General features: G+C 40.6%; 1 protein-coding gene and 1 long non-coding RNA gene across 51 annotated transcripts in view; one reads left to right on the plus strand and one right to left on the minus strand.

Moving 5' to 3' along the window:
* Window positions 1-16,687, plus strand: part of NRXN1 (neurexin 1) — a 1,165,889-nt gene that overhangs the window by 508,554 nt on the left and 640,648 nt on the right. For all 50 annotated transcript variants that reach the window (XM_078382536.1, XM_078382566.1, XM_078382658.1 and 47 more), the window contains one exon: window positions 2,217-2,600. In XM_078382536.1, coding sequence (XP_078238662.1) covers window positions 2,217-2,600 — 384 coding nt within the window. The remainder of the gene's footprint in view (window positions 1-2,216; window positions 2,601-16,687) is intronic.
* Window positions 7,031-9,222, minus strand: LOC144585130 (uncharacterized). Its single transcript, XR_013539638.1, has 3 exons — window positions 9,174-9,222; window positions 8,585-8,672; window positions 7,031-7,935 (listed from the first exon to the last, which is right to left on the minus strand). It is a non-coding gene; the product is annotated as an uncharacterized LOC144585130 (long non-coding RNA).

Genomic DNA, 16,687 nt, shown 5'->3' on the forward strand with positions numbered 1-16,687 from the left:
GGGACGATCAAGAACAGATCCTGCCCCTCTTCTGTATTACTCTCTTTCAAGTATTTCAAAAGTGCTGTCATATCTGCCCTCAGGCTTCTTTTTTCAAGGCTAAATACGCCCAGTTCTTTCAGTCTTTCCTCTTAATCTTCTTCAACTGCCATTGTGGTTTTTATTGTCCAGTTGATGTTCATTGCTTCCTGGTGTAAGAGCTACTACAGGTGACAGGGGAGAATCCTGATGAAGATAGACTTGCTGGTATCCCTCCTTCCCTCCCCCCTTGTGGCTATTGCTAGGTCTAAGTTTTTATAAGTGTACATCTTAAAACTTAATTCCTGAGATAACAAAGATTATCGAGGAGGCTTATTAGCACTTATCCATTTGAAATGTTTGTCCATTCCGCTGTTACTGTATTGCCAACTTCACAGCTAGAAATCCTACCAAAGCACACTACAAAAGATAGTTGCTCCCCTTGGGTTTTGCAACATGCCGGGTTAATAATCATTGTGTCGCAAGGCTGTTGTGTCATTGAATCTTTTGTTCATCTCTTCAGCATATTCATAAAATAAGCTTCCAAAGGTTTCCCTGGCCTAACTGCCATTCACCCCTTTCGGAAAAAATCATCCTTACACACTGGAATCAGAGAGGGAATGTATTCTTCTTGTCAAACTCCAGTTGTGCCTGGCAGTGTAAACCAGATTGTATCAGCAGTTCTCCACAGCTAAGCCAGCATTTAAGGGCTAAGGAGTCATTGAGATTTTGAATTGAAGTCAGAGTTCCAGTGTAAGCACTAGAAATTACAGGGGGAAGAAAAAGGCACATGGCTGTCTTTGGAGTATATAATTAGAGGTTTAGAGTAATCACACTCTCGCTCGGAATGGCACTTTCTAGATATCCATTTCAAACCACTGTTGCAAAGTATGTTTTTCCCCACCCTTCTTATGCTATCTAGGAGTATACTTATGCACTGCACTGTTAAGCAACCAAAGACTTTTAAAGGATTGCCTTTGCTTTCCAGGGCTAAGCAACCATACGATCATCCTGAGCACTTGTCAGGTCAACAAGACTCTGTTTTGAGTGATGCTTCATTGAGTGTGAAGACCTGGATGGTACTTTAGTAGACGGGTGTTCCTCATCAGATGTCCTGTAAGGGATTAAGCTCACATCATGATCATATAAAACAAAAAGAGTAAAAGACATTTTTAAAGCATTAAAAAAGTGTATGATAGCAGCAAGCACAGGGCAATCAGTTACATTAAAAATAGAAAGTAATTATTAAAAGCCTGTCAGAATACAAATGTTGTAGTTGTCACTGAAAACAGAGGACAAAGGAGACCAGCCTAGTCTCACAAATGAAAACATTCCATAATATGGGAGCAGCCACTGAGAAGGCCCTCTCTCAGTTTCTCTCTGTGATGTGGCCAAGAGAAGGGCCTCCCCTCAGAAGATCTTAAGACCCAAGAAAGGTTTTATCTGGAGATACAGTCTGTTGGATAACTTGGACCCAAGCAGAATGGGGCTTTATAACCAGCACTGTGAATTGGACTCAGAAATGGACCATTTATGATTAAAAGGTTCCCCTTGGCATTTTTAGTCTAGTCTTGTCCGACTCTATGGGGCGGTGCTCATCCCATTTTCAAGCCGTAGAGCTAGCGCTTGTCCGAAGACAGTTTCCGTGGTGATTAAACACTGAATGCTGTTACCTTCCCACCGTGGCGGTACCTATTTATCTACTTGCATTTATATGCTTTTGAACTGCTAGGTTGGCAGGAGCTGGGACAAGTGACGGGAGCTCACTCCGTCGTGTGGATTCGATTTTACAATTGCTGGTCTTCGGAACTTGCAGTACAGAGGCTTCTAGGGTTTAACCCACAGTGCCACCACATCCCCCTAATTTATGATTACAGTATCCCTCATCCAAACCATAGTGCTAAACCTGCTGCTAGTACTGAATATGCTGGAACTCCAGTGGGGGCAGAAAATACCCACTTAGTGTAATTTTTCCCTTCTCTTGGTTCATCAACATTACAAGTGCTCCTAACTGTTGAAAGATTTTTGTTGCAGTTGCTTGCTCTCTTACAATTAAAAGACATTTTGGAGGCCATGGTTCTTGACCAGCCAATAGGATACAAACACAAATGATAAACGGGTAAAAGAAATCAGCCAAGATAGCTGTCAATCTGCATGAACCCAAAAATGAAAATCCTTTTCTTTTGTTTTCTAAACAGGTACTATTTCTGTCAACACAATGCGAACCCCCTACACAGCACCCGGGGAAAGTGAAATCTTGGATTTAGATGATGATTTGTATCTTGGCGGTTTGCCAGAAAATAAAGCCGGCCTGGTCTTTCCAACGGAGGTCTGGACAGCACTTCTAAATTACGGTTATGTGGGCTGCATTCGGGACCTCTTTATCGACGGCCAAAGCAAAGATATTCGCCAAATGGCAGAAATCCAGAGCACTTCTGGGGTGAAACCCTCATGTTCCAGAGAAACAGCGAAGCCCTGCTTGAGCAACCCATGTAAAAACAACGGGGTGTGTAGAGACGGTTGGAACAGATACGTCTGCGATTGTTCTGGCACAGGATACCTTGGCAGGTCGTGTGAACGAGGTATGCCAGCTTGTTTTGGACATTGATTTATTGCCTTTATCCCCATAGGTAACCCAAGAGAGGGCGGAACAATGGTTCCCACCTGAGGTAAGATTAGCCCCCTTCCCTTCTTGGTTTCAGGAGATAGTGAACACCTGACTTTTCTCACCAGCCCTCAGAGGAATCTGGCCATTTGATGGGGCTTTTCCCTTCCTGTTTTTGCCACCTTTATTGTATTTAATATTTTAAATATTTTTAGTCTATATTTTTTTAACTAGGTTTTTTTTTTGTTATTACGTCTCAGGTTTATTGAGTATGCGGTTGCTACTGGGGTTGTTTGTAAATTATTCTGATTTGTTTCTCAACCTGAGTAGTGGCTCTACCACTAATGGGATGGGATAAACATATAAATGAATGAATAAACAAAGAGACGGACAATTAAAACTAGACGTACAATAAATGCAGATTTTAAAAAAATTCCATTTAAAAACTGTACTAAAACAATTAAAGGTTTATCAATATCAAAAGGACGATAAGAAACCAATTTTGAAAACATGTTTAGAAACATTTTAAAATCTCTAAATTTAATAAAGATAGCACTGCTGAGATTCCCCACACATTGCTTAAAAGGCTGCCTGAAAAGGTTGCTGTTTGCCTGATGACAGATATTGGGGAGGACGGCAACTTACCTTAATGGGTTAGCAGAGTGATGAGTGAATAAAATGGTAAAAATCCTGAGAGGGTAGAATGGATTCCATCAGTTTGTCCTATTGATTTTTTTATCTTTTATTGTTTTTTATTTTTACCTGTTTTGTAATTTGTTGTTTTATTTTTATAGTATTTTTTTCCTGTTGTAAGCCGCCTAGAGTAGTCCTTCGCGACTAGATAGGCGGGATATAAATAAAATAAATAAATAAATAAATAAATAAATAAGCCAGTGGTCCCCAACCTTGGGCCTCCAGATGTTCTTAGAGTACAGCTCCCAGAAGCCTGCTGGCCAGGATTTCCCAGCCAGTTGAACTCCAAGAACATCTAGTTGAAGATGTTCAAGAACTAGTTGAAGTGCAAGAACATCTAGAGGCCCAAGGTTGGGAACCACTGCTATAAACAATGTTCCCTCTAAGCCAGAGGTCCCTAACCCCCAGTCCGTGACCTGGCAGTGGTCCACAGCCTATCCAAGACTGGGCCGTGGACACAGATCTCCTAGCCCCCCTGCGACCGCTGTCATGCGCAGGAGCAGGTTTCACCCCCTGCAAGCACGCCGTGTGCATGCATGTGAGCACCCCTTATGAGTGTGACATGCACATGCATGCAAGTGAGCACCCCCCCTGCAGGTATGCCACACACCCCCAACCAGTCCATGGTTGGAAAAAGGTTGAGGACCACCGCTCTAATCCAGTGGTCCCCAATCTTTTTAATATCACGGACTGGGTGGAGAAGGTGGGGCACTCCCTGCTCTCTCGTGCATGTGCAAAGGTGGGCGCGGGTGCTTGTGTGGGTGCGCACTTATGCAGAGGGTAGGGGGAGGCACTTGTGTGGGTGCACACACATGCACAGAGGGTGGGGGTGCTCAGCAGGCACTCTCACGTGCTCATGCGGGGGCATATGTGCATCCGCAAAGGGGCTGGGTGGAGTCCGTGCCGGGTGGGGAGGAGATCTGTCAGCCCGGTCCAACTCGGGCTACCCCTGCTCTAATTGATGTGGGTGAAATAGGGTGCAGGGCTGCGTAGCGCATGTGTAGCCAAGCCAGTGTTGCCACCCATTTGCTTCTGCTTACAACAGGAATCCCATGCACAAGGGATGGAGCCTCAGTACAGCTCTCTGGAAAATTAGAGGGACCACTGCTGAGAAGTGGGGGATTTTATAGAATCCAGTAAAATCCATGTATACATTGTATAAGCAATTCATTTGCAAATATAAACTAAAAGTGGAAGGAGGAGGGTGAATCAGAAAATAGATCTTACATTAATTGTTAAAAATGTAATGGGGTGTGTGTGTGTGTGTGTTTGCATGTGTGTGACCTTTTGACCTTCTAGCATCTCAGGGCTCTGCTTTCTTATTCTGCTCCATAAATATCAGAGGCCTGAAAACTGCACGACCATTTTCCTTTGAACAAATCCTAATGCATGTAACATGCACTTGTGTAATAAACAGGATGGCACAAATGCTCAGCACACACATACACACCAGGTGCAATGTTCTGGGATCCTACTGAAAACACATGTTTACATTATGAATATAGAAAATGTGTTCAAAAACAGAGGAGAGACACATTAGGTAATAAGAGCAATATGTACATTCACCGTGTCATAGGCATCCTTCAGTCTCAAGAGACTATGGTAACGTGCTCTGTATAGAGGACTTGGAACAGTGTCTAGTGTTTTCACGCTGTACGTGAAGCTGGAGTGTCTTCTCCAGGGCACGAAGCCTGGGTAAAATAATATGGAGGATAGGCTGTTACCCAAACAGCAAATCCCCCCTCTCCACGTCCCTGAAATAGTCCAAGAGCCAATACAACTGGTTTCAGCGACATCGCAGAAGTTGACAAAATGGCACTGTGTATGAGTTGAAAAATCACACACACACACACACAAAACATGCAGAAAGGAGGGAAGGCAGATAGTGGCTAGTGAACACAGCCAGACAGAAGCGTAAAGAGGCTGGGTGGAATAATACAGAGCTTAGATGGACCAAAGATTTGAGTCAAAATAAAGTAGCTTCTTAAATTCCTTAGAGATGGGAAAAGGAACATATACATGGATGCAGGCTTAGAAGATACACATGACTTGATAGATACATAGCAAGAAACCTAATGATGCTTTGACCTGGCCTTGACATGGCCTCGTCAGTTCCCACCGACTTGTAGCAACAGTGCAAATCATCTTTGAGTTCCATGAATTGAAGACGAAAGAGGAGGAGCCTTCTATTGTCAGCCTCTGACAGCTTAAAACGAATCCTGGTTCATAAGGGAATATGTTTATCACAAGGAGCAAGTTAATTTCAAAATGCTAATGAATATTCCCTTTAGCTAGAAAGGTGAGCTTGAAAAGCAGACTTACTGATGCACTTATTTAATTTTATATTAAGAAAAGGTGATTAAAAAGCACTTGGGTTCTTATGGGGAGTAAAGATCGCATTTCAAAATTATGTTTTATTTTAGGAAGGTTAATTGGTGTGTTTCTAATAAAATAATGCTTATATTATATTATTGCATGTTGTTAATGATCCCAAAGAGAAGAATATTAGCAAGTTTATGTTTTATGTTCTTGCCAGCTAAAGTAGCATCTTAGACGTACTGCACATTGTTGGAGTCAAAATAATATCTGTACACTGCAAATATAAACGTTTACAGTGTACGGATATTATTTCGATTCGAACAAATATAAACATTTGCAGGGCTACAGTTTTATGGCGCCTGTGTTCAAGGTTGCAATGCCCTATCGTTCCAAATGTGAAAAAAGCAGGAGGAATTCTTCCAAAGTGCTACTGAATTTTGAAAAATAGAATTTCTCTCATACTCAAAAAGTGGAGCAAAAAAATGTGTCCCAGCATCTCATTCTATGAAAGGAGTTGCAGAAATGGGGTGGGACTTTTAGCTCAGTACTGATGCTTTTTTATTTTTGTTTTTTCAATAGCTAAGCAGTCATGATCACTTAAACTCTATGTATTGCTCAAAATGTTTTAATGCTCTGAGGTGCAATCCTCAGATTAGTTGCACATTTTTTAACATTTTGTACCCTTTTCAATTTCTGGGAAAGTCCTATCCCCTTTCACCACTCCTTTTTAACATCAACCACTCCTCTTTAAACAACAACGAATTCAAATATAACCAAAAAGCTCATGGCCCAAATCCTTTTGCATCAGTTAGGCATGCAGAAAGCTAATAATGTCATCAGCAGGGTGAGGTTTTGGTAATTAAAAACATTCCCTTTCTCTCCTGCAACTTGTTCGATTCATGAGCAATTCGTTTCATCGTGGGCATGTTATGAGAGCCACAGGATTTTGGGGAGGGGGGAGGAAGACTGTGGTTACCAAAAATCTCCCCTGACAGTAGCATCATCCATGAGTGGCAATTTTCAGTAATTAAAATTTTTCTCCTTATCTCCCATGGTTTCCACCTCGTGAAATGGATTCCTTGCAAGCCATATAAGCCGTGGGAGAAAAGAGGATGTTTTTCATTACTAAAAATCTGTCCCTGATGATGATGATGATACCATTATCCTTCTGTGAGTGTAAATTACAATAGAGGATTTCAACAACAACAAATAAATGGAAAACAATAGAATTTTTTTACTTTGAAATCCTAAGTTCTACCAACAACATCTATCATGGACATTGGCTTCAGCTGATTAAAAATGTGTTTTGTCTGTAGGGGCCACACTTCTCCTTTAAGAATGAATTAGGTAGCACTGCTCCAAATTTTAATATGATGAAAAACTATTCTGCTTGAGCCTCGTGGCGCAGTGGTTAAAACGCTGTACTGCAGCTAAAACTGTGCTCACGACCTGGGGTTCAAATCCCAGGTAGCCGGCTCAAGGTTGACTCAGCCTTCCATCCTTCCGAGGTCGGTAAAATGAGTACCCAGCTTGCTGGGGGGGCAATGTGTAGCCTGTATAATTAAATTGTAAACCGCCCGGAGAGTGCTTGTAGCGCTATGGGGCGGTATATAAGTCCAATCAATCAATCAATCAATCAATCAATCAATCAATCAATCAATCAATCAATCAATCAATCAATCAATCAATCAATCAATCAATCAATCTTTAATTGCAGTCTCTGACCCAATAGGATACATACATGTAATATTTAAAATAGATGGAAGCCATTAAAACATTTAAAGGTAGCTAAAACAGTATAAATTGATAAAATTGATTAGCCACACATTATTATTTTTTAATGACGGGGATAGGTAGAGGTCAAGATTGTCTTTCATATTCTTTGGGCAGAGGGGAGGAATTTGGCCACTGATTCAGTGGTTATTTTGTTTGTGTTGCTTCATAAATATTTTCTATGCCAAATTAGGAGTCCTTTCTACAGTCTGTTTTCTTCTGAAATCCCAACCTTTCAACACAGCACAGTTAAGACTGAGCCCCTCCATTTATTTGGGTTGCTATAAAATGACAATACATCAGGGGTAAGGAGACTCTCTATTTCTCCTTTTAGGAGATGCCAGCCTTTGGCAGAGATCCAGTTGTTTTCATGTCTCCAGATTGTGGTGTTGCTGGTAGATTGTGGCTGGCAGTAGGGGCATGAAGCAAACTGGCAGATGAATTACAGAAATCTTCAGTTAAATTTGCATGGTGTACCACCCTGTGGCAAAATCGTGCTATTACAAAAAGGAGTTCATTTTCCCCCCCTAAAGAAGGGAGGGGGCAGAGAGAGAAAAAGTGAAAGAGAGCAGAGAAGGAAAATATAGTCTTTGAATTATTATTATTATTATTATTATTATTATTATTATTATTATTATTATTATTATTATTATTATTATTATTATTATTATTATTATTATTATTATTATTATTATTATTATTATTAATCTGCAAAGCATAAGTGAAACAAAAGGAAAATAGCATCCTCTGTGCTAATTTAATAACACATTCTCCAACAAGATCTCCTTGAATTATCACTGGAATACCAAAAAAATAATATCTTTCCTAGTTTGTGATCTTTGTATTTTCTACTCAGCTATTGTATCGCTGAGGCATTTCCCTCAATTTAATCTTCTAAACAACCCCAGCCCCCATCTGCTGGGACTGATGCTCATATGATGTACTCACAATGTTATCGGGCAATTTGTGGTACAGAAGCATCTCTGCGTGCATGGCGTGTGCATTTGTTCGGCTTGCGAAATATTTTACGCTGCCCTAGGGGTTCCCTATCTAGGGGGAAGGAATGCACTCCAAGCATTTCTCCTCCTCCTTCCAGTAATAGTTGCATCCCAAAGGGTCACGCATTAATATGATTACAGTTTTTGGAGTCCCAAAAGCACAGTACAAACATCTTACCACACCAAGTTATTTCTGCTACGATCCATGTGCAGCTGCTGATAAAACCTTCTGGTTCACCCGCAGTCACTACATTCTTGTAGCTGTTCTATGCAATTAAAAGAAAAGTAGGAGAGAGAGATGTTCGCTTCAGCTAAGAAAGAGGCTTTCAAGGGTGGTAGAAAGGAAAACGAAGTTGGTGTGAGTGACAAATCTGAGAGTGGTGTAAGGACTGAGATCTATAATTATTTCTCAATAATTATAGGCCAGGGGTTACATTTTAGGCAGGGCTAAGTTCGATGCAAGCCTGACTACACAGGAAAGTAGCAGGTTTGGGGTGAGCTGACACACACACACACACACACACACACACACACACACACACACACACACACACACACACACACACACACACACAAATTAATCACATGATGGAATCGGAAATGTGAATCGGCTCAGAGTCCCACACCACCAGAGGCCCTTCTGCTTTGGATCCTTTTGGTTTGGTTCAAGTGGCACTTTTCCAAAGTGCCTTCTCCCTCACTTCTTGCCTGATGAGAGAGGAGAGAGGACAGGCAAGCGCATGCACACGAGCAGCGCCAGCACTTACTTTCTTGACAAAGCTTCTCTCCCAAGATACGCTCCTCAGTGGGCAGTTCTTGTCTGTCTGCTTGCTGGCTGGCTGGCTTGCTTGCAAGGGAATGCAAGCGAATTCGCTTGTAAGACAAGGGTCAACGTCTGTGGCCTTGTGTGAGCTGCGCAGTTCCCAGGCGCCCCAGAAGAGGGGAATGATAAACCACTTCTAAATATTCTGTTGCAATAAAACCCAGGAAAAGACTACCATAAATTGGAGCTGGCTCGAGAACATGTCGTTATTTATTATTGTTGTTGTTGTATTGACACATGGGCATTTCCTTGAGGATTCTATAGCCCTCTTAAAAGATCTCAGCTCTGGCAGAAGTCTGAGATATGGATGTATTTTTGTGTGTGTTGTAGCGTTTGCAATTTGTGGAAAAAAAATTCATTTTTTTTCCTTTTTGAAGCTAATTGACACAGACCCACATTTTCAGCATAACACCATGGATCAGTTGATTAATCAGAAACACACACCTAAGTTAATCCATGCTATTCGTTTCATTAGTTTAGGCAACAGGACATCAGTTGCCACATTGTCCAATGTGCTTTTTATAAAATTTTGGTGATTTTCATGAAAATGTTGTACTTTTCTCATAGAGTGAAGGAAAGAAAGTCCACTGCCTTTCAGCAGCTCACTGCACACATACATTTTGGGAAATTTTCTCATTTCTCATGTGAGAATTCAAAATAATAAATATATATGTAATGAATATTTACACATGTTGCACAGAAAGAAGCACATCTTTTGGGTTTCTGAAGCTCCTGTGCTCGTGTATGGATAGCATTGTCATCCTTTTACTTGGCTGTTAGGGAAAGTTACACATAACATTTTTATGACACAGGCTGAAATCTTATGGTTTAGCACAGTAGGCGCATTATATCAGTGGAACTTACAAATGAATTGACTCACCAAATCTTCACATATACTGTGACCTAACTCTAGTTGTGGTGGCGCTGCGTGGTGGCACTGTGGGCTAATGCGCAGAAGCCTCTGTGCTGCAAGGTCAGAAGACCAAGCAGTCATAAGATCGAATCCACCACACAACGGAGTGAGCTCCCGTCGCTTGTCCCAGCTCCCGCCAACCTAGCGGTTCGAAAGCATGCAAATGCAAGTAGATAAATAGGGACCACCTTGGTGGGAAGGTAACAGCGTTCCGTGTCTAAGTCGCACTGGCCATGTGACCACGGAAGATTATTTTCGGACAAAACGCTGGCTCTATGGCTTGGAAACGGGGATGAGCACCGCCCCCTAGAGTCAAACACAACTGGACAAAAATTGTCAAGGGGAACCTTTACCTTTACCTTTAACTCTAGTTGTACTTTACTATATTAAGCAACATAATTTTGGATATTAAAAGCTGTCTCTAGCAATTATTCTAAATGGAAGAAGCCAGTAGGGAGGTTTTACCTATTCTGGATGATTAACTATTTGTGAATAAATATTTTTCTTTTCCTTAATGGGAAAGAGCATCACAATACATCAAGGCAAATACCCCCTCTTTTAAAGGAGTCAACTATTACAAGTTTTTTTGTTCCTGCTGGACAGAGGGAAGATCAGTAACGTTACTTCTCTGTGTTTTATTTTACCAATCAGTATTCATGCAAATACTGATAATAAACTTGTTATTTCAGTTATCATATAAGATTGCTGGTATTGGCTCAATCTTTGTTATGTAGTTTTAAATCACAAGATCCAAATATAAGTGGATTATTTCCTGCATCATGTTAGCTGAGGCCACCATGACTGCTTAGGCAAAACCTTTCAATGTAATTACATGTAACTGGACCATCTTTTAGGAGAAAACATGGAACAAAATAGTCGTATAAGTAGAAAGGATATTTAGCCAGAGATTGGAAATAATGTAATTTATTTTAAAGAATTTTAATTTTAATCACATTTCAATCATATAATTGAATTTAACTCTATTTTACTGTCCATCATTTTAATATATTTTAATCTGCTATTGTTTTGAATTGTCCTCAAAGCCACGTTGGCTCTCAATTCAGGGTACAAGTTAGCATATGAAATAAATAAATAAATAAATAAATAAATAAATAAATAAATAAATAAATAAATAAATAAATAAATAAACAAACAAACAAACAAACAAATAAATAAATAAATCCTTCTTCCAATATAAAAGCTGTACAGCTAACTACTGTACATTACATATTAATGTAAACATTATACATTACAGTGGTAACTGTTTATTCTTTTTGTGGTGCAACAGAATGCTTTAGTTACAGTCACATGGGTACAGCATTAGAGGAGGAAAATTTCATGGTTTAATGGCTTGCCCAGGCTGTGCTTCATGCTCTGTTGTGGCTGTAGAGCTGGCAATGTGGTGGACTGGAGTAGTGTGTGTTTTACTAAGAGCCTCTGACTGGTATTGGATTTTTTTAAAAAAAGTAACTTTTAAGAAGTGGGAAAGTTTTTTTAAAAAAACCACACACACACACACACACACAAATTGCAAACATAATAAGGATGTCTGTGACTCTAACTACAACTTTCGTGAGTTAACTTTTCAAGTCCTGGTATTCCAGAGGGAGACGTCGTTATGACCCCATATACATTGACAAGTTAAACCATTAATCTTCTTAGAACCGGCAGCCTTCGGTGCTTACTATTTTGTCACTGCAAGCCTTGGTTGATTATGCCAAAAGTATAAACATCAGGATAATCGCCGGATGGGTTATGTTTGTTTATGGGAGATATAGCAGATGGCAAGACAGATGTCATGGCAACGTACGTTGGCTTTTCTCTTTAATTTTTATTTGGGACTTGCAGTATGTGGTTGCCTTTTGGCAGCGCCTTTCGCAGGGGTGCTTTTCCAACAGGGGATCAGCAAGAACCACAAAAAAAGCAAAGTGCAATATGAAATGTGCCACCGTATATTATAAGGGGAAGACAGAGATGCAAGGATGAACGATTTTTCAGGTCTGGCCACCTTCAAATCCATGTCTCAGTGTTTCATTCACTATATTATCTGTGAGTGAGCAGGATCCTTCCCATTCATCTATCCAGAATTCCCTATTAGTCATGCAAAGTCCAAATCTATTCTAACCTGAATTCTCAAAGAGATGTGGTAATTCATTAGTCCTCTATCTTTTATCTAGTGAATCTATGAATTATACCTACTTCACTCTATGTCTGCCAACTCCTGCGACGTTGCTGGAACCAGTTGTATTGGCTCTTGCCTTTCCATTGGACCATTTCAACAATGTGGAGAGGGGGGATCTGCTGCTTGGGTAACAGCCTATCCTCCATATTACCTTACCTGGGCTTCATGCTCTGGAGAGGACACTCCTCGATTCAGAGCATGTTACCATAGTCTCTCAAGACTGAAGGATGCCTATACTACTCTATGTCTAAATGCATTTTACATTTTACCAAAATCCCCATATCCCAATTTCTAAATGCCTAGGAAAAGATATTGTATATGGGGTGAGATTATTTGTCTGCCAATCCACTATTCTAGATATGGGAAAAATACCGACCATCAACTCGCTGGTAAACCAGGATGTCAGTTTACTCTATTTCATGAAAGGGGACACTTATGAGTGTCAGTATCAATGGCCCTGGCCATTTCACCATTCCAGAGGTCAAACAGTGCTTTGACAGAATTACCTGCTGAGGTGGAAAAAAACCCCGACTCTACCCAAGAGCCATCAGGAAACTATTTGGATCCATCTGCCTCCTGGAGCCAACCATCTTAATTAGTCTCCCAACCCTGCAGAGCCTTGTGAGTTCCAGTGAGCAGTTACTTCACTAGGTAACAATTTGTCCATAACAATGGAACTGAAGAGAGTTCCTCCACTCCCAGATCACTAACATCTCCCACAGTACAGAAAACCAGGTCCGAAGCTACTCTTGAAGTCTTCTGAACTAAAAGCTTCTTTGGAGTCGTTCTTACATCTTCTAAGCCACTTGTCAAGCACAACCCAATGAAGTCAGTTTATGGAGTGCTTGCCAGTCAGTGTCCTGCTATTAAATTCCCAAGCAAAGCAGGGAGGTACTGAGTCTTGGTGAACCATTCTGGGTAGCTGATCTGCTACTGTTCAACTGAATGGCTCACAGATGTTGCCAGTGTTTATCAAGACATAAAGCTATATAGAACTGTGTTGCTTTATGAAAATTCATCCTTAGATAAGCAATCCATTTTCCATCCAATGACTGTTGATTGCCATGTTTGGGAATACATTTCCAAAAAAAAAATCCCAAAATCCTCTTTTCATAATTCCTTCCATTTCCCAGGCCCCCAGAGGCAATTCCGTTGTAGTATTATTTTATAAAGACATTCCCTCCCCTTGACTCCGTCACATTCCTCATGCAGAAATACTATTATTCCTTGCCCGAAAGCCCTGCCTCTGCCTAACAAGCAGCACATTATTAAACATTTATTCCAGTTGTTTGAAGCATAAGCTTCTGCTCCAATGCTGCTCAGTTCTTCATTCTCTGCCGTAGTGCACTGGAGGGGTAGGAAATGGGGAGACAATAAGCTGGCAATGTACATTTCTTGGTAAAACTGATCCTCTGCACAATGATAGCTGAATCGTATAAGCTGCTACACCAGCGGAAAAAATACTCATCAGTTGAAAGACTACTGTTCCCAAGCACCCAACTGGGCAGTGTTGTTCCACAACTAGTCACCACTGTAATGTTGAAGATTCCATAAATCACCCCCACATTATCACAAGTGGTCAAAGCTGCTGTAGATTAGTGGTTGGAGTGTGAGCTTCATTGGTCCACTATAGAAGATGACAACTGGCCCGCACTCTAACCTGTGTAACTGGCAATCCAAGAAAGCAAGGAAAGTGGCTCTTAGGCAATGGCTCTGCCGCTTTCCTTAAGCCTCCATAAATCTGTATTCACCACCTAGCTGGAACTATAGAAACAGGAGAGTCATGGACAAGCATTCATGATAAAATGGCTTGTGGCCTTAATTCATAAAGATAAAGGGCAGCCACACCTCGTGCTATGTGAAAACCATACTGGATTTGTAGCTGGGTGTTCAGTGTTTTGTGATGTCAAGCCAGCACTGACTTTAAAGTAACTGAGATCCTGAAGGAGTAGTTTTTTGCCAGTTTGACCTTCCCATACACAGGGCCAAGCGAGGATTCAATCGTAGATTTCCTGGATCCTAGTTCCTCTGTCTAGCTATCGATCAGATCAGTGCCCTTGCTTTGGACAGCCATTCCTGTTGAATCAATGTGCCTTTTTTTGCTCTTGGGAAATGGCTAGATGTTAGTGTGAGTTGCTAGAGCTGTCTTTCCACTTGATCCCACTGCTAAAATAAATAAATAAATCGTGTTCAGCATGTTTTAGGTCGATTTAGATTTGGCTGATTACACAAGAGATGTGCAAGCACAGATCAATTGGAAAGAGGATTGTGTCATTTTCATTGGAAGTGAGGTTTTTTTTTTGTTTTGTTTTTGTTTTGGTCCTCCATAAGGAGTCTCTTTATTTAAATAAAGATGGAATCAGTATATGGAAATCCATTCCACATGTGCGAATGCCTCTGTCTCTCTTTTTCCCCTCCTTCCTGCATTCCTCTCTGTCTTAGGGAGTGAGGATGAGAGTCTGGAACACAAGGGCAGCTCTTTGCTTTAGATGTCTAGGTGACACCCTCCATAAAAGAAGCCCTGAAGAGCTGCTTTTGAGTTCCCTCCTTCTTGCTTACCTCTCCACCTTCAGGGGTGGGGGTGAGAGTCTGGAGGGGCAGAGAGGAAAACAGGAAGGAGGGACTCAAGGGCAGCTCTTCAGATGTTCTTTCATGGAGTGTGTGTCACCACGCATCAGCTAGGCAGCTGTGAAAATAGTAAAGTAAAGGTAAAGGTTCCCCTTGACATTTAGCCCAGTCGTGTCCTACTCTAGGGCACGGTGCTCATCCCTGTTTCCAAGCCGTAGAACCAGCGTTTGTCCGTAGACAGTTTCCATGGTCATGTGGCCACCGTGACTAGACACGGAATGCCATTACAGTACCTTCCCACCGAGGTGGTACCTATTTATCTACTTGCATTTGCATGCTTTTGAACTGCTAGGTTGGCAGGAGCTGGGACAAGTGACGGGCGCTCACTCCGTTGTGGGGATTCGATCTTACGACTGCTTGGTCTTCTGACCTTGCAGCACAAAGGCTTCTGGAATTTAGCCCACAGAACCACCCCATCCCGTGAAAATAGTAGCAGCAATTTATAATCATGTGTCTGTTTGTGATTACAAATCCTTCTGTCACATGATCATAAAAATTGTTCAGAACTGTTACCCATAAAGATTAGTGATAAGTAGAGATCGTCACAAACTACTTGTTCGGCAATTCGTGCCACAAGTGGTTCAGCACTTCAAAGCCCCGCCTGCTCTGGTAGGTGCCCATTTCGGATGCAGCTTCCCTACTCCATTGCCTCTAAGTGCTGCTTCACTGCCTGCCAAAGGGGGTGGGGCGTTGAACCATGGAACAGCCATGCAGCCGTCAGCTGAACTGGCGCGAACCACCGAACTGATGGTTCATGCCCATTTCTAGTGATAAGGAGTTAAAAGAATAGCAGTTGATACATTTTATAATGGTAATAAAATTTTGGAGATTCATTTTAAAAAATATAGCATTTTTCACAAAGGGAGGGAGGATTAGGTTTACCTAATATTAAATTTTACTATGCTGCCAACCAATTGAGACATATTCCTGATCTTATAGTTAATAGCTAAAACATAATTTAGAGCAATCTTGAGTTTTGCAAAGAAATATGGAAAAGAGTTTTTAAAGGAAAATACCAATTATAAAAGATATATAAAATCCCTTCCTAAGTAATATGTTGCAATGTTGGAAAAGCTATAAGAAAATATTGAGTCAATTGATTTCTCCGTTAAGTCTAGTGGTTGAACTGGGAACATTTACTGAAAAATCTTAAGAGAGGTGTAAAAAGCTTATTAGTAGAGCAAGGAGTTATCAGAATAAAAATTGGTTAAAGAAGAGATATAGAGAACAGATTAGAGTGTGTTATAGTGTTACAAGGAGAAGGAGGAATTATATCAATATAATTCAACTAGAAAATTGAACTAAAGAATGGAGGAAAAAATTAGGAGAGTGCAAAGCTTTGACAAAATTTGAAGAAAGTATTTAAAAAAGGAATAAGGTAATAAAAGTAAAAAGGATAAGTGTAATATAAGGTACTGAGAAGAAAAAAATTAAATATTATTAAAGAGGTATGACAGTTAAATTTAAATGACGAAATTAGTTGGAAGGATTGGAAGAAGATGTGGCATAAAATAATATTGAGGAGTATGTATATAAGAGTTAAGGAAAATTACTCTGGTTTTACTCTGGTATAACTGGATTTAATGAATAATGAAGTACCACTTATTTGTTGGAGATGTAAGAAAGAACTGGGTACATATTTTCATATTTGGTAAACATGAGAAATGATGCAGAAAGATTGGACAACGATACTTAATAAGATAAAGATAATTGGGGGTACAAATATGTGAAAACA

Source organism: Pogona vitticeps, chromosome 1 (assembly GCF_051106095.1).
Source record: "Pogona vitticeps strain Pit_001003342236 chromosome 1, PviZW2.1, whole genome shotgun sequence".
NCBI lineage: Eukaryota > Metazoa > Chordata > Lepidosauria > Squamata > Agamidae > Pogona > Pogona vitticeps.